Source organism: Nycticebus coucang, chromosome 13, assembly GCF_027406575.1.
Source record: "Nycticebus coucang isolate mNycCou1 chromosome 13, mNycCou1.pri, whole genome shotgun sequence".
NCBI classification, from domain to species: Eukaryota; Metazoa; Chordata; class Mammalia; order Primates; family Lorisidae; genus Nycticebus; species Nycticebus coucang.
The window spans coordinates 51,951,696-51,973,744 of NC_069792.1; the positions used below are offsets into that span (position 1 = coordinate 51,951,696).

At 35.8% G+C, this 22,049-nt stretch overlaps 1 protein-coding gene across 2 annotated transcripts in view; it reads left to right on the plus strand.

The window, feature by feature from the left end:
• The window catches only part of DECR1 (2,4-dienoyl-CoA reductase 1), a 52,869-nt gene that overhangs the window by 20,501 nt on the left and 10,319 nt on the right, over positions 1–22,049 (plus strand). For both annotated transcript variants that reach the window (XM_053558536.1, XM_053558537.1), the window contains exons 3-6: positions 1,080–1,137; positions 1,545–1,631; positions 3,191–3,338; positions 16,683–16,782. In XM_053558536.1, coding sequence (XP_053414511.1) covers positions 1,080–1,137; positions 1,545–1,631; positions 3,191–3,338; positions 16,683–16,782 — 393 coding nt within the window. The remainder of the gene's footprint in view (positions 1–1,079; positions 1,138–1,544; positions 1,632–3,190; positions 3,339–16,682; positions 16,783–22,049) is intronic.

The following is a 22,049-nucleotide window of genomic DNA, read 5'->3' on the forward strand; positions in this document are numbered from 1 at the left end:
ACAGTTATGGAACTGATAATGTTTGTGTGTCCCAAGTTCAGTGATAAGTCTTGTTTTGTTTTGTTAAAATTAAAAAGCTTGGGGGCTCAGCCTGTAGTCAGCTACTTGGGAGGTTTAGGCAAGAGGATAGCTTGAGTCTAGGAGTTTGACACCAGTCTGTAATGAGACCCATCTCAAAAAATGTGTGTATATATGTTTTGAAAGTAGTACTACCTACATGAAATGTGCTTTGTTTTCAGTAGAAGTGATCACGTTTAATCACTTCAAACATAATTGATGATTTAATTGCTTTAATTGATGATTAACCTTATACTAGAAAAATGGATATAATCCTTCCATTTTCTAGAAGGTGGATGGCTATTTCACAATTATCTATTGTGATAAATATGTGAATGGTAAGAACATGTGGAAGGAATTTCTTTTTATATAGTCGTACCTTGGTACTGTATAACTATGTGAGTCTGAGAGTTTAGGGACCAGTCAAAAAATCCATCCTTTCCTCCAATTTGAATGGTATAAAATTTTAGGTACTTCAAGTAGTCATCTGAATGACAGTTCCTACGTCATTCGTAGCTGCAAATTAGCCAGGATATTTTTTTATGTAGTGCTATTCTTAAGAGTTTTAAAATCTTATTTTAATATTACATAATTTTATATTCATGGTTTATATTTTGTGTTTCTTCAATGGTGTGAAGCTCTGAATGCATGTCTCCAAACCTATAAATTTTGCCTAAAACCTACTAACATTATACCATAAATGTATTTTCTTTGTAAAGCTGGCTTGAGCAAAAAAGCAGTGATTGTAATTAAGGAAATAATTTAAATATATGAGTAGATAATGCTACATAACTGGTTTAAAAGTAACTAATTCAATAAATTAGTATCAGATATGTAAAAATTATTTAAATTTGACTTTTAGAAAAATAATTCATTCAAATTGATTTGTGTTTAGATATATTTTATACATTTTCAGGAATGCTTTTCTTTAAGCTGTATTTTTTCTATATTCTTACAGAATTAAAAAGAAAAATATAAAGTTATTTCAGAACTCATGCAAAATACCATGTGTTTATTTCTAGGAAGATGGATGTTTTGAAAGCTACTGCAGAACAAATTTCTTCTCAAACTGGAAACAAGGTATATTAAAAAGGAGTCATGGTTTGGCACCTGTATCTCAGCGGCTGGAGCACCAGCCATGCATATCAGAGCTGGTGGTTTTGAACCCAGCCTGGTCCTGCCGAACATCAACGGCAACTACAACCAAAAAAATAGCTGGGCGTTGTGGTGGGCGCCTATAGTCCCAGCTACTTGGGAGGCTGAGACAAGAGAATAGCTTAAGCTCAAGAGTCAAGAGTTTGAGGTTGCTGTGGACTGTGACCCCAAAGTACTCTACCCAGGGTGACATAGTGAGACTCTGCCTAAAAAAAAAAGCAGTCATTTAATTTAGATTCAGTAATTACAATGTTTTAAAATATTAATAATTTATTCTTCTTTTGGTTTAGGATAATCTGTAACATAGTCTTTTTTCTTTTTCTTTTTTGTAGGTTCATGCAATTCAGTGTGATGTGAGGGATCCTAATATGATTAAAAACACTGTGTCAGAACTGATAAAAATCGCAGGACATCCTGATGTAAGTGTAATTGGTGATGATACCAAAGTCTGAGGTATTTGTTGTCCATAACAACCACAAAATGTACAAAGGAATACCTACGTGAGCATGTTGTGTGTTGGGAAGCACCTATTCCATGCCTTGAAAAATGCCAGCTCTGCTTAAAATAGGGAACAGATTAGGAGGACTGCTGCACTGCCTCCTTTCAGGAATACTTAAAACATACATTTATGATTGATGATAGAGCAAACTTGATTTTAGTTTATTTGATAAGATTTTGAAATAACAAGAGCCATCATCTAGGAGTGCAGTATCTAGTTTAAATGATTCATGTTCTTTGTTTTTCATAATAATTTTTAATTCTGTCTCTCAGTGGAGAAGAACAATACAAATAAGAAAACCTACAGGCTGGGAGCGGTGGCTCATGCCTATAATCTTAGCACTCTGGGTGGCTGAGGCAGGTAGATTGGTCAAGCTCATGAGTTTGAGACCAGCTTGAGCAGGAATGAGACTCCATCTATACTAAAAATAGAAAAAACTAGCTGGGCATCATGGTGAGCACCTGTAGTCCCAGCTACTCAGCAGGCTGAGGCAAAGGGATCTCCAGAGTCCACGAGTTTGAGGTTACTGTGAGCTATGATGATACTACCACACTCTACCCAGGGTGGCAGAGTGAAACTCTATCTCAAAATAAATAAATAAATAAGAATAAAATAAGAAAAACACTACAAGCAATTCTAAATGTCTCCATGTAAGACCTGAGATATGCATAGGTATTTTGTTGTTGTTTGGTTCATTTGTTAGAGTGAAGCCATTTCTTCCAGTAGTCTGAAAGAGAGCATTTTTCTATGTTAAAGCCATTTTCAGGCACACCAATAACATTGAATCTGCTGTAGAACTAAGCAGAATCTTTATTGATATTAAAGGAACAGGTCACCAGCCAAGAATTTCATTGGGTAAATTAAACAAAAATGACACCAGAACTTAAAAGGCTTTTCTTGAGATTCCTTGAAATAGTCACATGGTAAATAAACTTAATGTGTATTCATTTTTGTTTCTGTTTTTGTTTTTTTTGAGGTAAGCTCTGTCACTGAGGCTGTAGTGATGTCATCATAGCTCACTGCACCTCCCAACCCCTGAGTCTTCTGTCTTAGCCTCCCTAGTAGCTGGGACTACAGGTGCATTCCACCATGCCAGCTAATTTTTAAACATTTTTTTGTAGAGGGTCTGCTATTGCCTAGTTTGCTTTTGAACTCCTGGCATCAAGGAATTCTCCTGTATCTTATTCCAAATGTATTAGGATTTACAGGTATGAACCACCATGCCTGAACTGTATTAATTTCTTAAAAATAGGAGTCTACTCTAACTTACAGACAGGGGTAAGGGTTCTGAAATAGCCTAATAACAAAGATTTTCACAGACTCAAAAAACCCAATTTCATGGTACTGTTTTGTAGCTGACTCTGAACCTCAGCTTTATTGTGTTATTTGAAAAAGTAAATTTCAGAAATAAAAACTCTGGAAAGAAAAACGTTTTTCTTCATCTAAAAGCTTCTGTATCTTGCCTTATTCATTTAATAGATTGTGATAAACAATGCAGCAGGGAATTTTATTTCTCCCACTGAAAGACTCTCTCCTAATGCTTGGAAGACCATTACTGACATAGTTCTAAATGGTACAGCCTTCGTAACACTAGAAATTGGAAAACAACTTATTAAAGCACAAAAAGGTATGTTTGCTTATTCTTCCTGTATTTATTGGGCCCATATTACATGCAAGGTTCTGTGCTATGTTCTGGGATACATTAAAAAGTCAAAGAGACTGTCTACACTTGTATAACTCACAGTGTAATAGAGAAGAATGATAATTAATTACCATACATTATGATTTGAGCAATAATAAAGTATATGTTTCAAGTGCATTGGAAGTCCAGAGAAAGGAACTAACTCTCCCTAGGATCAATGATCAGATTACGGAATGAGATGCAATTTAAGCTGAATTTTCAAAGATCTAGATGTGGAGAAAGGTTAGGGAAAGGAAATGTGAATCTCCATGGATAGAGGCAGCTTCAGGGAAGTGAAAAGCAGGGGTGTTTAGGGAATAATGAGAAATTTGATGTGCCTGGAAATGGAGAGAGAGGGGTTAAGAAATGATTTTGGGAAGGTGGGTTGGGGTGTAGTTGGGAACGTTCTCAGTACCAAAATAGGGAGTTTGCTGTTTATTTTATGGGTTTCCATTGAAAGCATCTCATGAAGAATTCGACTTCATTGGAAAGTGTATTGGCAACAATGTGAGAGAAAAGTATGAGGATTCCCATTGGGGAGTGTTTCATTTTTCTTTTGGCATGCAAACAGGTAGTATGGGAGATAAAGTAGGAGACTTTTAAAAGACAAAGATCAACAGGCCTTGACAGAAAGTTTTTAGCTGGGGTGAGTAGTTGGATGGTGATAACACCAGTGAGGTTGAGAACACTGGAGGGAGAATAGATTTAGAGAGGACTTATTTGTATACGCATGAATAGTAAACATGTGTCATATAATATGTGTGTGTATACAAATATGTCTGGAACCAGCATACATTTATTCACTTAAATACTGATGACATTTGTGTACCCAGCTCTATGCTGCATGCCCTAAACACAGAGCCAGACCCAGCTCTGTCCCTGAAAAAATTGTGGTTGGAACTTGAAAGAATGGGGACATTTTCTCAGAGAGGGTGGAGAGTATTCTGAGCAAGGGCAAGGAGGAAGAGCTGACATGCTCCTCAGAGGATGTCCTTTGAGGCTCAAGGAGAGGAAGGCTGGCATAGAGCTGGGCAGGCTCCTCCTTGTGGTTCAGAAGCCTTTACTTTACAAGGTTCAAATTTTTGCTCTTGTTCAATTTCATCTTGGATAATCTTAAAATCAATTTGAGAGAGGAAGTAAAAACTGACAAGGGGGTGCTGGGGAGGCACTAGCCTTTTTGTGTGCATGTGCTAATAGCTTCCATCCTTTTTCTGTGAACTCACTGAAATTGAAATCCCCAATCATCACTAGTTTCTACTACAGTAGAGTAGATATGATTTGTATTTAGAGTTTGGATGACGAGATTTTGGTTTTATTTGCTTTTCCTCAGGAGAGATGAATGAGAGTGGGAAGGTAGAGAGGGGAGAGTGGGTGGAGTCCTCTGCCTTCCCTTCTCTGACCAAGGAACCTGACTCTCCTTTCCTTTATTTCTCTGCCTCTGTCTGATTTTCTTTCTCCTCACCTCTGGCTTGTGTCTTGATTTCTTTACCTCTCTGCCTCTGTCAGCATTTCATTTTTGGTTTCCTGTTTTTCTCTTCTTCTCTCTTTTTTCACTTTTTCCTTGCCTTGTTGTCTCTTTTATTTCCTCCTTTGTCCATCGCTGTGACCCTTGATTCCTGTCTGGCTCTCTCTTTTTTCATTATTGTCTTTCATTTTAACATAGACTTTGATCTATTTTTATTCATCTCATTGGATTAAAATTCTATGGGCTTTATGAAAAATATATTAGGTAAGACATTTTAAAAGATGGAAACCAGTTTTTATTCTACCAAGATTCCTGTCAGTTACTGATGTGGTACCTAACCTGATAGAATTTGGAGAACTTGGACCACCGGGCAGACGAGAATGCAGTGTGTAGGATCCGTTCTGGTCTCAGATCCATAGGGTAAGGTCCTCAAGTGTGTCAAAGTGGGTGGACTTTGGAGGTCTGTTCACAGGGCAGTAATCTGTGATCAGAAATGTGTTAGGTGGTCTGGCATCTAGGAAGTAAGCCAAAATAAGATATCTGGGAACTCAAAGTAGAGAAGATGAGGGTACAGCAGCTAGAAGATGGATGCTCACTTGCCATGAGGAGGAATTACTGACAGAGGGCACTGGGAGTAGATAGCAGATGGCTGAGGATCAGAAGCACAGTGGCTCTAAAGACTTTACCCCAGGGAGCTCTTACAACTACAAAGGTCAGTAAATACACGGCTTATCCTTATTGGGAAGGGTATTGGAAATACCATACTAAAGTCCATTCATCACTAGCATATTATACATAAAACTGAAAAAATTAGTGATATGTGAAAGATACTTCATTTTATGAAAGAATTTGCAATCAGAAAAGACTAAGTGGGACTAATGAGGGTTTTAAAGAGTCTTTTCATAAAGGATATGGATAGGATAAACGTTGAATTTTTCCATGAAATCCTAGATCACTAGAGTAAAAGGGGTATTTCTTAAAACTCATAGAGGTGATTTTTAGGATGTATAATAAGGATTATTTTGTTGAAGCAGTGTTAATAATTGTCATAGTTTGGAATGTTCTAACAAATTACCACTGACTAGGTGACCTAAATAGCAAATATTTATTTTTCATGGTTCTGAAGGCGGGAAGTATGAGATCAGGCTGCCTGCATGGTCAGGTTCTTGGTGAGGGCTCTCTTTTTGGTTGTGTTCTTTCGTGGTCTTTCCTTCCTTGGTTTGTACACACAGAAAGAAATCTGACATCTCCACCTCTTTTTTTTTTTTTGAGACAGAGTCTCACTTTCTCTTTTTTTAAATTTATTTTATATTTTTAACAAATTAATTTTTTATTTAATAAATTGTAACTGTGTACATTGATGCATTTATGGGATACAGTGTACTGATTTGATATACAACGTGAAATACTTTCATTGAACTGATTAACACATCTATCACTCTGCTTACTTATTTATTGTGGTAAGGCAATTATACTCTTTTTAATAGTTTTGAAATGTACCATTACATTATGCACATTAGATGAGTCCCCCCAAAAACTCTCCTGCTTAGCTCCTCCCTCTCCGGTCCTCTCCTTTCTCTTTCCTCCTACTTTCTGGACTATAGTTATGTTTTACTATTTGTAGGAATGTGTAGGTGATTATATATTGATTTCATAGTGGTACTGAGTACATTGGATACTTTCTTTTCCATTCTTGAGATACTTTACTAAAAAGAATATATTCCAGCTCCATCCAGGTAAACATAAAAGATGTGAAGTCTCCATCTTTTTTTATGGCTGCGTAGTATTTCATGGTGTACATATACCACGATTTGTTAATCCATTCATGGGTCGATGGGCATTTGGTCTGTCTCCATGTCTTGGCAATTATGAATTGGACTGAAATGAACATTCTGGTACAGATGCCTTTGTTGTAAAATGATTTTTGATCATCTGGGTATATACCTAGTAGAGGAGGAATTGCAGGATTGAACGGTAGGTCTACTTTTAGTTCCTTGAGTATTCTACAAATTTCTTTCCAAAAAGGCCGTATTAGCTTGCATTCTCACCAGCAGTGTAGAAACGTTCCCTTCTGGCCTCATCCACACCAACATTTGTGGTTTTGGGATTTTGTGATGTGGGCTAATCTTACTGGAGTTAGATGATATCTCAAAGTGGTTTTGATTTGGCATTTCTCTGATGATTGAGGATGATGAGCATTTTTTTCATGTGTTTGTAGACCATGCACTTGTCTTCTTCAGTGAAGTTTCTGGTCAAGACTCTTGCCCACTTAGAAATGGGGTGATTTGTTCTTATTGATTAGTTTGAGTTCTCTATGGATTCCAGTTATTAGACCTTCGTTGGAAGCATAACCTGCAAATATCTTCTCCCATTCTGAAGGTTTGCTTTACTTACTATGCTTTTCGTTATGTAGCAGTTTATTAGATTAATCAGATCCCAGTAATATATTTTTGGTATTGCTTCAATTGCCCAGGGAGTCCTCCTTATAAAATATTCTCCCAGTTCTTCAACATTTTTCCTGCGCTCTCTTCTAGTATTTTTATAGTTTCATGATCAATATAATACTGAATGGAGTAAAATTGAAACATTTCCACCCAGATCAGGAACTAGGCAAGGATGCCCACTGTCTCCACTGCTATTCAACATAGTAATGGAAGTCTTAGCCATCGCAATCAAGCAAGAGAAGGTGATCAAGGGTATTCACATGGGGTCAGAGGAGATCAACCTCTCACTCTTCGCAGATGATATGATCCTATACCTGGAAAATCCCAGGGACTCAACTACAAAATTCTTAGAAGTGATCAAGGAATACAGCAGTGTCTCAGGATACAGAATCCATTTTTATAAATCAGTAGCTTTTATATATACTAACAATAGTCAAGCAGAAAATACAGTCAAGAACTCTATTCCTTTTACAGTAGTCCCAAAGAAGATGAAATAGCTGGGAATTTACCTAACAAAGGACATGAAATATCTCTATAAAAAGAATTATGAAACTCAGAAAATAAATAGCTGAAGATGTTAACAAATGGAAAAACATACCATGCTCACAGCTGGGAATAATCAACATTGTTAAAATGTCTGTGCTACCCAAAGCAATCTACAGATTTAATGCAATCCCTATTAAAGTACCATTGTTATACTTTCAAGAGCTTGACAAAATAATGCTTTGTGTTATATGGAAAATACCTCGAATAGCCAATACATTGCTCAGAAATAAAAACAAAGTAGGAGGTATCATATTACCAGACTTCAGGCTATACTATAAATCTGTAATGATCAAAGCAGCATGGCACTGGCACAAAAACAGAGAGGTAGATTTATGGAACAGAATAGAGAACCAAGAGATGAACTGAACCACTTATTATCATTTGATCTTTGCTAAGCCTATCAAAAACATAAAGTGGGGGAAAGACTCCCTATTTAACAAATGGTGCTGGGCGAACTGGCTGGCGACCTGTAGAAGACTGAAACAGGACCCCCCACCTTTCACCATTAACAAAAATTGATTCTCAATGGTTAAAAGATTTAAGCTTAAGACAGAATCTCACCTTCTTGCCTACTATAGAATGCTGTAGCATCAGAGCTCACAGCAACCTCAAACTCTTGGCTCAAGCGATTCTCTTGTCTCAGCCTCCCAAGTAGCTGGGACTATAGGTGCCCACCACAATGCCCAGCTAATTTTTAGCGATGGGGTTTCACTTTTGCTCAGGCTGGTCTCTCCACATCTCTTTAAAAAGGCATCTATCCAATCATAGGGGCTTCAACCTCATGCCCTACATCACCCCCAGTTACCTGCCAGAAGTCCCACATCCAAGTACCATCATTGGGGATCAGGGTTTCAACATATGAGTTGTGGGGGAGAGATGCAAACATGCAGTTTGTGGGAATAATACTTTATATTACTGATGTTACAGTTAAGCTAAACCCAACGACTATCTCTTGTGTCACCATCAAAGACATATTAAGTATTCGACACAGTATGATACTCTCCATATTTAAATTTTTAAAACAATCTTAAATTATTTAACATTCAAGTAAAAATGTTAGCCTTTTATCTATTATTGTCTTTTAGACATTTAGATTCCATTTAAAAAAATTGAAACATTTCCTCTTTGATTCTTTTACGTGTATCAATTAAAACAATATATGACAGGCAACCCAGATGGTATACTTGATTTGAACTATCTTTGGCATTTGAATCACATGGATTACTTTATACCAGAAGTCTAGAATTCTATATGAGACCATATGAGAATTCTATCGTGATTGCTAAAACTTTTATAATTATTAAATAAAGGTATATGACATAACAGGTGTTAGAATGTAGAAGCATATTAGAATGTGAAGCATTATTCTTTAAGGACATGCCCTAATTTTAAGCAAATTTTCCTTCCTCTCTTATTTCATCTTCCCTTCCTTCCTGTTTTACCTTGTTAAACTCCTCACCTCCTTTCTTCTTCCCTTCACTTCTTCCTTCCTTTATTCTTTATTTTTAACAGCTAACATTTATTGAGTGTTTCTTCTATATGAGGTATTGTTCTAAGTGCTAAATATTTATTAACTTTAATATTTTTATGACTGTCTAAGGTAAGTGCTATTTTATCTCTCTTCATAGATCTGGGTTGAAACTGATGCACAGTTATTCTTTTTTTTAATATATGAACTAAGTGTTTTCAGTACTTACATTTACAGATGAGAAACTATGGTTTATTAAATGCCTAGTGTTAACTATTACTATTAATATCAATGATTGATAAGGTGGAGTAGCAGGGAAAAAGAAACGACTGTGACTTTGTTATAATCATGGTCAGTCTCCTACTTTATACCTGATACTTGGACAGTTAGTGAGTCATAGTATTTTTACTGTAACTCAGATTTCTATTTCTGCAAAATAGATTTGATAATAAATCCTTAATATTTAATAACAGAAGAAGGTGTTAACAGTAAAAGCCTCATGAAAACTATAGATTTCTTTACCAATGTACATGTGCTTCTTCATGTTAAAGAACACATGGTAGCCCAGCTAATTTAAGAGTTTGACTGAAATAATTTTAAGAGCTCCAGGGAATGTAAAGTAAGGGATTTTCAGTAGCACCCCAAGGAAAGGGAAAGAGTGAAAATTCATTATCTAGGCAGGTTCGTCATGTAATATGAAGGGGGAAAAGGAAGTAAGTAAGAAATGTCTATAAAAGGAATTGTGGATAGTATAGTCTTACTGAAACTACCTGCGGTCATCTTACCAGAGGCCTTGTGGTGGAGGAAGAGAAGGATAAACGAGGCCTTGGCAACAATGAACTAAGTTGTAAAATACTTTATACTGTTTTGCAATTCAGTTAAATTATCAGAAAATGTTTTTAACCATCTTGCTTCTCTCCTCATAACTGAGGAGAACTTTAAATGCAAAAATAAATTTCAAAACATTCTTTTTTCAAATCCATACGTACTGTACTTGACCCGTTACTCTTCATCATCCACCATAATGAGGCACCGTCAGCCTCTCCATCTCCTGTCCATTCATAACAACCATGCTTTTGAGTGCCCTATTCCGCACATTCTGACTAAAATCATTCTTTCCACCATACAGAATCTTCATTTCCAGCTTTAGTCCCACTCCTCGATGAAAGATTCCTGTGCCAAGCCTATAATGCATACTTTGGCATTTAAAAACACATTTCATTTTTTTACTGTTTCAAAATTTCCCATCAAGATTAGAAATCCTTTTATCTGTCAGAAACCATTCCTCTGACCCACCTGCAGAACCTTTCCCATTTCCACTCACTTCTTTCTCCACCATTTCCAAACTTAATACTAAACACAGAGGTGGTTAACATTGCACACAAAGGTGGTGCTTTGTTTATCCAAGGAAACACTCTAGACACCTACAAAGGAAAATTGAGTTGAGGATGTATTTAATACTTCCTTCAGTTTTGTCCTTCAGCTTTACCCTTAGAGAGAAAAGACCAGTCATTTGAATGATCAACTAGGATGGAGGCAAATGCACCTTGTTTCAGAAGCAGGAAGAGTAGAACAGAAGGAGGTGGTTTTCTTATTTATCAGGACTGTGATTGCAAGGTGTATGTTGTTTTGATTTTAAAGTGTCAAGAACTATATAGTTACATTTCTTTGTATTGTCTTCAGTTTTGTTTAAAACACATTTTTAGTAATCAGTTGAAATTTATTATGGCAGCATTAGTATCCTTTTTTGTTAGAGTTATCTTGCTAGTTTGATAAAAGATTTCTTGGAGCAACTAAGCACCTTAGTTCGGTGTTTTGTAAAGATAGTATAAAGGTAAGGTGATATGGGAATTTTGGAAAGGAATCTTTTTTTTTTTTTTCTTGTTAAGAATGTAATTGGAAATTCCTTGGTGAGGCTGCTTTACTTATTGTTTAAAAGTGTAGGCTCTGAAGCCTAGTTCCTATCCTGGTGACATCTCTTATTAGTTCTGTGAACCTGGACAGGTCTTCACTGTGCCTCAATCTCTTCTGTAAAATGTTAATAAGAAAGCCTTCCTCCTAGGATTACTGCAATGATTAAATGAGCTAGTGTCTGTAAAGGGTTGAGAGCAGTGCTTGAGTCAGACTAGTCTAAATACTCAATAAATGTTAGTTATTAAAGAAAATGTTTTCTCCAAGAAAAGTATATTTTTACCACCCCCTTTTATAAGGGGACCATCAAGTATTTGAAATTTTGGCTATGATTAAAATGGATTAGAAAAACCAGAGCCTTGGTATCACTTATTGTAATTAAACTTGCAAATTGCAGCCTACATGGTGGATGCAAATGACTAAAATGTTTACTTAGTAGGTAATATTCTTTTATGCATCATCCTACATTTTTAAATTATATATTTCTCTTTTATGCAACTTTAAATGCATCGATGATTTTTAGTTTTTAATTTGGGTTCTCATTGAAAGATGACCGGGAGATAAGTTTCCTCTGTGCCCTCATCAAAAAGACTGAGAAGTTTCTACTGCCATGATTGTCAGTAAGATTAATTGCCAGCGATAACAATGGAAGAGTTCAAGCTACAAACAATAGGTCAGTTCTGTGTTTAAGAAGTACAAGGAGTTCAGCAGTGCTTATGTGCAGCGTATAATGCCTGGAGAGGTTGGGAGGAGACTGAGGGACATGGATTTATCCTCAGAGATGGGTATAGTTAAACTGAAGGACAGTTATGATTTATAAAAAAAAAATTGTTAAGAGAAAAAAAAAAAGAGGAAGAGACATAGAGTGGATACTGGAGCCTGATTAATGACTGAGGGGAGGGCCCAAGGAAGAGAGGTGCTAAGGAGGAAGGAGAAAGAAGAGACAACCAGTGAAGGACTAGTTTAGCCTCCGGAGCTGTGAGTCAGAAACACAGGCACAGAGGCTTACTCTGCATATGAAAGAGTTGACAGGTTCCATTGAGAGCCTGGGTAGACTCATCCTTCCAATGGCATTCACCTACAGTTTGTAGCAGTATTAAACTGCCTCTGTGCGAGAATGTAGAAGGCAGCTATGGTGTGAAGAGTTATGGAGAGAATTCTCTCATATCTTGAGACAATATAGTGGCTAGGAATTGAGTGATTAATTCACATGATAGTCTAGGCTGTAGATACTCAAATTAGACTAGGAAGGAATAAGCTAAAGAAGATGGGAGAAAAAAAGCACCCCTACTTTATAATGAAGTCTAAAAGATCATGGACAGTATGAGAGGGGGAGAGAAGTGGAAGGACAGAGTCCAGAGCGTAGGCACTCTCTCTATTCAGTGATTTGGAATGACTGCGAAGGTCAGGTTGTGGCTGGCAATGAAGGTCGATGGGATGGGGACATCATAGACCTGTAGGATTTATGATGTTATCTACCTGGATATTCAGATCTACAGGATGATGGCAGATATTGGATTTGAAATTTGGGTACAGATGAATTTGTAGGTTTGAAACCAGAAGTCAAATTTCAGTGAAAGTGGCAGTTGAGCTGTGAAGTCAAGGATAACATCCTTTTTTGGCTGGGTATGGTGGTTCATGGATATAATCCTAGGACTTTGGGAGGCCAAGAGCTTGAGAACAGCCTGAGCAATAGAGTGAGAACTCATCTCTACAAAAATTAAAAAAAAAAATTAGCTGGGTGTGGTGGTGTCTGCTTATAGGCCCAGCTACTTGGGAGGCTTGAGGGAGGGTCACTTGCACCCTGGAATTTGAGGTCTCAGTGATTTGATGGTTCTACTGCACTCTAGCCTAGGTGATAGAGTGAGACCCTGAATCAAAATACATAGATAAATAAATAAAATAAACATCTATTTTAGTTACAGATGGTGATTAAAAAGCTGGATATTATGACTTGCCAAATGAGGCTTTTTGCACGAAGGCTCAGAAGAGCAGTAATAGGTAGAAACCACAGCAACAATGAATTAACAAGTAATCCTTAGAATTTAATGACATTTGCTGGACAATCCCTATTTTATTATTTTTTAAGTAGTAAATCTAGGGCTCAGAGTAGAGATGAGACTTGCCTACATGGCTAGTCTGTGTGAATAGTGTAATCAGCATTTGTGCCCAGATGTCTTTTACTGTACTACTGTACCTCTGTTGGACATTAGAAGTAAAATTGTTCACTAATTCTTTTAATTTTCATTATGTGTATGTAAATCAGATTTTAGAGCGTTTAAGTCTTATTTTGAAATTGAATCATGCATGTACACATTTTGGATTTTTTGATAGCGTGGTTTTTAATATTTCTTTGTTAACTATTTTCCCCCACGTTAAAATAATGGGTGGGTTAGCATAATATTTATTTTGTTTGTTGCTTCCTTTCTCTATTTTCTTAACTTCATCAAATAACATAGATTCCTTTCTCTTGTCTGCACTGGGCTATTAGAACTTGCCTTTTACACACCTCTTCCATGGGCAATTATTCTAATAGAAATAATTGGCCTTCCTACAAGAAGAAAAAACATATCTGTAACTAACTTGAGCTTTTAGACCCACTGTTCATTTTTTGAAGTCCAGCTGTTAATTATTACACTGTCCAGCATAAATCCTATTAGAACAGCAATTTAAATTTTTTACCTTTTGTTTATACTCAGGGAGAACCAAAATTAGCAGTATCTTCATTCTAAGCAGTGGGCTATACAGATTTTTTAGGTTAAGAAAAAAAGCATCTAAGTTACATTAGAATAGTCGAACTCCTCTCCCACTCTTGGAGAAACATTATCTGCTGAATCTTTATTGGAAGTTAGTGCACTTTCTATTGGAGCATATTCTTTGTGTAAGTAATTGTCACTCTTAAAGTAGTTTTAAAAATAATTTTGCTGCAAGAATGATGCAGTTAACATCTGTTTCAATGTTCTGTAATAAAGCCCACTAGTGTTCTACATACCTCCTCTTTCACAGAGTAAGATTTTAGAAGCAAAGTAATTTTCATAGATCTGAAAGGCTGAGTTTGAAATATAAAAGGAGTTACCAGAATGACTAACATAACCATTCTTACTTTTCATATCCTCAAAATGATGCTCCTGCCCCCTCCTCCACCCCCATGTTTTCCAGGATGTGCTGAGTTTTATTTCTACTGTGGAAAATACTGAGAGAAAGAGAAACTAAATATGTGAAAGAGAGAAAAAACTGAACTGAATATTCTTCCAAAGACTTTCCTTGCAGTCCTTCAAAGTTAAATTTCTTAAAGGAGGCCCTGTTTTGTGAAATATGTAAATGTGTTTGATCCTTTTGGAAATGTTAAACTCAAGAGTATTGTCTTATCTACTGTTGTGATTAAGTAAGAAGTAGAAAATCACTGATTTCACAGGAGCTAAAGATTATTCCTTTAAGCTTTCATTCATTCAGTTAGTTAATGAAGAACCTACTGTGACCCAGGTACTGTTGATTACTGTACAACATTGCCACTTTTTAGTGTATCTTTATATGGTCAGTTATTTTAAAAAGAAATTTAGAAAACAAGAAAAAATGTGTTATATTTGCCTACATATCTACTGTTTCTGATATAAGACTTTCTTTTGATGATCTGAGCTTTTGTCTACTATCATTTTCATTTAGCCTGAAGAATGCTCTTTAACATTTATTATGGTGCAGGGCTGATAGCAGTGACTTCTCATAGCTTTTGTTTATTCAAAAATATCACCTTTACTTTTGAAGGATATTTTTGCTGGATACAGAATTACAGAGTTGACAAGTTTTTATTTCAGTACCTTCAAGATACCATTCCATTGCTTTCTACTGTACATTTCTTATGAGAAGTCAAAGAAAAATTGCTTTATTCCCATATTTACATTGTTTATATTTTTGTTTAGCTGCTAAGATTTTTATGTATCATTGATGTTAAGTTATTGATTATGGCATGTCTTGAGTTTTCCCCCTGCTCATTCTGCTTGGGATTTCTTTTGCTCTCTGTAAGTAATAGTTTTTACCTAATTTGGAAATGTTTTGTCCTCCAAGTACTTTTTCTTCCTCTGAGACTCTACTTATACATGTAGTAAAATTTGAGATTTGTTCCACAGGTCACTGAGGCGCTGCTGTTTTCTTTTCTCAGTTGTTTACTCCTCTGTCCTTCATTTTGGATATTATATTGCTGTGTTTTCAAGTTCATGGATTGTTTTTCCTGCAGCTAAGCTAATGTGTTTAATTTTTATCTCAGATATTGAATCCTTTGCTTTAGATGTTGTATTTTATATTTTTGTGCTTTCCATTTTCTTATTAGGCAAAAATCTGGGATGATCTTAGGGCTCATTTCATTCATTTTTCCATCTCTCAGGGAATCACTGCCTTTCCCTACCTGCTGCACAATAGCAGAAAATAATTGTATTGTACATCTTACTTTTCTTTATATCTGCAGTGGAAGGATAAGTCCATCATGGCTTGAGGCAGAAGACCTTAATTATTTAGTTTTAATTCTCATTTATTCTTGTTTAATTGGTACTTAGTTAATAGGAATCTTGTCCAGCTGATGTTCTAGGGCGTACTTCTGAGATTTGAGCCTTTGTATTGACTTTCTAGGTCAGGGAAATTAGTATAGACTGAGCCACCCTAAGAGACAGCAAGATTAATAGCAAGTTATGGCAATTTTTAAAAGTTTATATTTCTTTTTTTAAATTTAATTTTTTTTATTTCAAATTAATATGAGGGTACAAATGTTTTTTAAGGTAAAGTGCAGGTTGTAGTTGAGCCTTTCACCCAGGAGGTGTGCTGAACACCCTCACATGGTGCACTTTAGGTGGATCCCACCAGTCGCCCTCCTTTCCTCCTCCTCCCCTGTCTCTTCCCTCCCCCCTTTACTAGACTATATTTGTGCTTTATCTTTCTTGTGGGCATGTAGTTGTTATATTTTGGTTTCATAATAGTATTGAGTACATTAGATACACTTTTTCCATTCCTGAGATACTTTAAGAAGAAGAATGTATTTCAACTCCATCCAGGTAAACACAAATTATGTAAAGTCTCTATCTTTTCTTATGGCTGAATAGTACTCCTTGGTAAACATACTCCACAGTAATTATCTTTGCTATAGTCAATATGAAAGAGAAATAGTTAATTTTCTTAGATTACTTTTTCATTAACTTGGAGCTAGTAAAGTTTAAAAAAGTGCTTCTGTTTTTGTTAATGCCCTTTTGAATCAGATCCTATTCTTATAAATCATGTTTTCCTAATGTGAATTGATATACCCTGTTTCCCCGAAAATAAGACATCCTCCAAAAATAAGATAAGATAAGACATCCCCTGAAAATAAGACCTAGCACATCTTTGGGAGCACACCTTAAAATAAGACACTGTCTTATTTTCGGGGAAACAGGATAGCTGTATTGTTAATCAATTGTATCTTTTTAAAATTTCAGGAGCAGCATTTCTTGCTATTACTACCATCTATGCTGAGACTGGATCAGGTTTCGTGGTACCAAGTGCTTCTGCCAAAGCAGGCGTGGAAGCCATGTACAAGTTAGTACTTCTGTGATGACCTTGCTGCTGGAGATAATGATGTACTTGAGAAACTCAGGGAATTAAATTCCTGTTTTCTGGTCTCCGCACAGAGAAAAGTAAAACAAACACTAATTCGGATTCACAATGTGAAACATTTCATCTCCCGCATGGGTCCTATTTGTTCCCAGCAGCACTGTCCTATAGAACTTTCTGCAGTGATAGAAATTTTCTGTAAGTCTGCACTGTCTAACAGTTGCATGGAGCAATTGAGCCCTTGAAATGTGGCCTCTGTGACTGAGAAACTAAATTTAAACATTTTAAAGTAAAGTTAAATACCCACGTGTGACAGGTAGTTACTTATTACACTTCATAGGACTATAGCTGCTGCTGCTTTTTGTATGCTCTCCTATGTATCTTTACTAGTGCCATCCCTAACTTCTTATAAACACATCTTATTCTTTTATTATACCTACTGTATAAGGTTAATGAGACTAACACAGATCATAAGCACAGGCTGAGTCTAGTGGCCTTTCTCTCAGCAGGGTTTGATTGCTTTCTGAATGTGTTGTTCATTGACCTTTTCCATTGTCTTTGTTGTAATGGAAATTCTCCTCATTGCTTATCTGGCTTACTGTCATAATCCTATATTTCTCTGGCATTGGTCTCTTCCCTTTTCATTTTATATTCATATTTCTACTAGAATTATCTTTCTAAAGATATATTTCTGTTTACAATAATACCTGGCTAAATACCTTAAATCATTTCCTATCACTCTTTGGAATAAAAGGCAAACTCAGTATGGCATTCTAAACAGAGTTGTCCCTGTCCTTTATGAATTAATTTATTCAATAAATATTTGTTGTGTACCTTTTGTGTGCTAAGGACAATGATAATGATGGAAATAGAATAGCCCTCATCTTTAGCTGAGCTTAGAGTTTTATACTATCCTGTATATTATTCTCGCCAATAGTTTATTTTTATACTATTCTTACACTTTAATTTCCATTGAACTGCTTCGTGTTTCCTTAAACATGCCATACATTTTCATATGTCTATACTGTTGTTGGATTTGCTATGATATCTTGCTTACTTTTAAGGCTTTCATCGTATCATCTCCTCTGGGATGTTTTATCTCTTTTCTTTTTTTTTTTTTTCACTTTCTAATAATTTATCACGTTTAAATCTTGTAACAGTGGGGTGAAGTAGATATAATTAAATTAATCTTTTTTAAAATTTCAGATTAATATAAGGTATATAGTTAAGTCACACTGTTTGCGCTGTTAGGTAAAGTCCAAGTTGCAAGCCCTTCACCTGGGAGGTGTGCCATTTACCTCTGTATTGTATTTGATAGATGAGAGCTTACCACATTCCTTCCCCCCTCTCCTTTCTCTCTTCCTGAATTTAAATGTGCTGCTCTTTCATGCAGCCATGTAGTTGTTCACCTATACTAGTTTCATACTAATATTGAGTACATTGGATACTTGCTTTTCCATTCTTGCATTATTTTACTTAGGATGTTCTCCAGATTGATCCAGGTAAAATACAAAAGATATGAAATTTCCCTCTTTCTTTATGGCTGAATAGTATTCCAAGGCACACATACACCACAGTCGAGTAATCCATTTATGTGTTGATTGGCACTGAGGTTGATTCTACATCTTGGAGATTGTTAATTGTGCTGTGATAAACACCCAAGAGCAGGTGTCTTTTTGATAACATGACTTCTTTTCCTTTGGGTAGTTACATACTAGTAGGATTGCTAGACAGAATGATAGGTTAACGATTAGTTTTGAGAAATCTCCAGACTATTTTCCATAGAAGTTGTACTAAGATGCAATCCCACCAACAGTGGGACTATATAGTAAGTGTTTTTTTACATTCACAACAGCATCTACTGTTTGTGGACTTTTTACTAAGAGTCTTCTCTTAGGGTAAGATGATATCTCATTGTAGTTTTAATTTGTATTTCCCTGATTATTAGTCATATTGAACCTTTTATTCATGATTGTTGGCCATTTCTGTTCATGTCTTTTGCCCACATTTTGATAGGGTTGTTTTTTTCCTTGTGATTTGATTGAGTTCTTTGTATATTCCGGATATTAGCCTTTTTTTTTTTTTTTTTTTGATGTATAGTTTGTATTTTCTCCCATTCTTTAAATTGTCTATTTGCTCTGTTGGTAATTTTCTTGCTATGCAGAAAATTTTTAATTTAATCAAGTCCTATTGATTTACTTTTGTTGTTGCTGTAATTGCCTTTGAGGTTTTAATTTTTTATTAAATCATAACTTTCTACATTGATGCATTTATGGGGTTCAGGGTACTGCTTTTATATACAATGTGAAATGCTTACATTGAACTAAGTAGCACATCCATCATAATTATACCTACTTCTTAATAGTTTTGAAATGTACCATTGTGTCATGCACATTAGGTGAGGTCCCCCCAAATAATCTCCCTCCTCTCATATCCCTCCTCCCCTCCTCTCTCTCTCCTCTTCCCTTCTACTTTCTGGACTATAGTTTTGTTTTACCATTTGTATGAGTGTATAGGTGGCTATATATTGATTTCATAGTAGTATTGAGTACATTGGATACATTTTTCCCCATTCTTGAGATACTTTACTAAGAAGAATATGTTCCAGCTCCATCCAATCCAGGTAAACATTAAAAAATGTAACGTCTCCATCTTTTTTATGGCTGCATAGTATTCCATGGTGTATGCACACCACAATTTGTTAATCCATTCATGGGTTGATGGGTACTTGGGCTGTTTCCATGTCTTGGCTATTATGAATTGGGCTGCAATAAACATTCTGGTGCAAATGTCTTTGTTGTAAAATAATTTTTGATCATCTGGGTCGAGGAATTGCAGGATCGAACCGTAGGTCTACTTTTAGTTCCTTGAGTATTCTCCAAACTTCTTTCTAAAACGGTCGTATTAGCTTGCATTCCCACCAGCAGTGTAGAAGCGTTCCCTTCTCTCCGCATTCATGCCAACATCTGTAGTTTTGGGGTTTTGTGATGTGGGCTAATCTTACTGGAGTTAGATGATATCTCAAAGTGGTTTTGATTTGCATTTCTCTGATGATTAAGGATAATGAGCATTTTTGCATGTGTTTGTAGGCTATGTGCCTGTCTTCATCAGAGAAGTTTCTGTTGAAGTCTCTTGCCCACATAGAAATGGGGTTATTTATTTTTTTCTTGTTGATTAGTTTGAGTTCTCTGTAGATTCTAGCTATCAGACCCCTGTCAGAAGCATAACCTGCAAAAATCTCCCATTCTGAAGGTTGTCTGTTTGCTTTGCTTACTGTGCTCTTGGCTGTGCAAAAGCTTTTTAGTTTGATCAGAGCCCAGTAATGGATTTTTGGTGTTGTTTCAATTGACCGGGGGTCCTCCTAATAAAATATTCTCCCAGGCCAATTTCTTCAAGTGTTTTCCCTGTACTCTCTTCTAGTATTTTTATAGTTTCATGTCTTAAGTTTAAATCTTTTATCCAGTGAGAATCAATTTTCTTAATGGTGAAAGGTGGGGGTCCAGTTTCAGTCTTATACAGGTCGCCAGCCTGTTCACCCAGCACCATGTGTTAAATACGGAGTCTTTCCCCCACTGAGTATTTTTGATAGGCTTGTTGAAGATCAAATGACGATAAGTAGCTGGGTTCATCTCATGGTTCTCTGTTGTGTTCCATAAATCTACTGCTCTGTTTTTGTGCTAGTACCATGCTGTTTTGATCACTATAGATTTATAGTATAGCCTGAAGTCTGGTAATGCAATACTTCCTGATTTGTTCTTCTTTCTTTTTTTTTTTTTTTAATGATTTGTTCTTATTTCTGAGTAATGTATTTGCTATTTGAGGTTTTTCCTGATTCCATAAAAAACAAAGTACTATTTTTTTCAAGTTCTTTAAAGTATGACAATGGTGTTTTAATAGGGATTGCATTAAATCTTTAGATTGCTTTGGGTAGTATGGACATTTTAACAATATTGATTATTCCCAGCCATGAGCATGGTATGTTTTTCCATTTGTTAACATCTTCGGCTATTTCTTTTCTCAGAGTTTCGTAGTTCTCTTTATAGACATATTTCATGTCCTTTGTTAGGTAAATTCCCAGATATTTCATCTTCTTTGGCACTATTATAAAAGGAATAGGAAATTGTTTTTTCAGCTTGACTATTGTTGATGTATATAAAAACTACTGACTTATAAGTCTTGATTTTGTATCCTGAGACACTGCTGTATTCCTTGATCACATCTAAGAGTTTTGAAGTTGAGTCTTTGGGATTTTCCAGGTGTAGGATCATGTCATCCTCCCCTATTTGGATATCCTTGATCGCCTTCTCTTGCCTGATTGCGAAGGCTAAGACTTCCATTACTATGTTGAATAGCAGTGGAGACAGTGGGCATCCTTCCCTCATTCCTGATCCGAGTGGAAATATTTTTTATTTTATACCATTCAATATGATATTGGCTGTGGATTTGCTGTAGATGGCCTCTATTAGTTTAAGAAATGTCCCTTCCATGCCTATTTTCTTAAGAATTCTGATCATGAAAGGATGCTGGATATTATCAAAGGCTTTTTCTGGGTCAATTGAGAGAATCATATGATCTTTGTTTTTTATTTTATTGATGTAATGTATTATATTCGTAGATTTGTGTATGTTGAACCAAACCTAAAACCCTGGAGTAAAACCTTGATTGTGGTATATAATTTTTTTGATGTGTTGTTGAATTCTGTTTGCTAAGATCTTATTGAATATTTTTGCATCGATATTCATTAATGATATAGGTCTATAATTTTCTTTCTTTGTTGGATTCTTTCCTGGTTTGGGTATCAGAGCGATATTTGCTTCATAGAATGTGTTGGGAAGTATTCCTTCTTTTTCTATGCTTTGGAAAAGGTTGTATTATATAGGTATTAATTCCTCTTGAAAGGTTTGATAGAATTCAGATGTGAAGCCATCTGGTCCTGGAGTTTTGTTTTTAGGGAGATTTCATATTGTTGATGCTATTTCAGTGGTTGATATAGGTCTATTCAAGATTTCTAATTCTTTCTGGTTGAATCTAAGAAGGTGGCATGCTTCCAGGTAATGGTCCATTTCCTTCAGATTTTCATACTTCTGGGAATAGAGATTTTTTTTAGTAATGATTGAGGATTTTTTGAATTTCTGAAGTGTCTGTTGTTATTTCTCCTTTATCGTTGCTGATAGATGATGTTAGAGAGTTTACTTTTCTATTTCTGGTTAGGTTGGCCTAAGGTTTATCAATTTTGTTAATCTTTTCAAAAA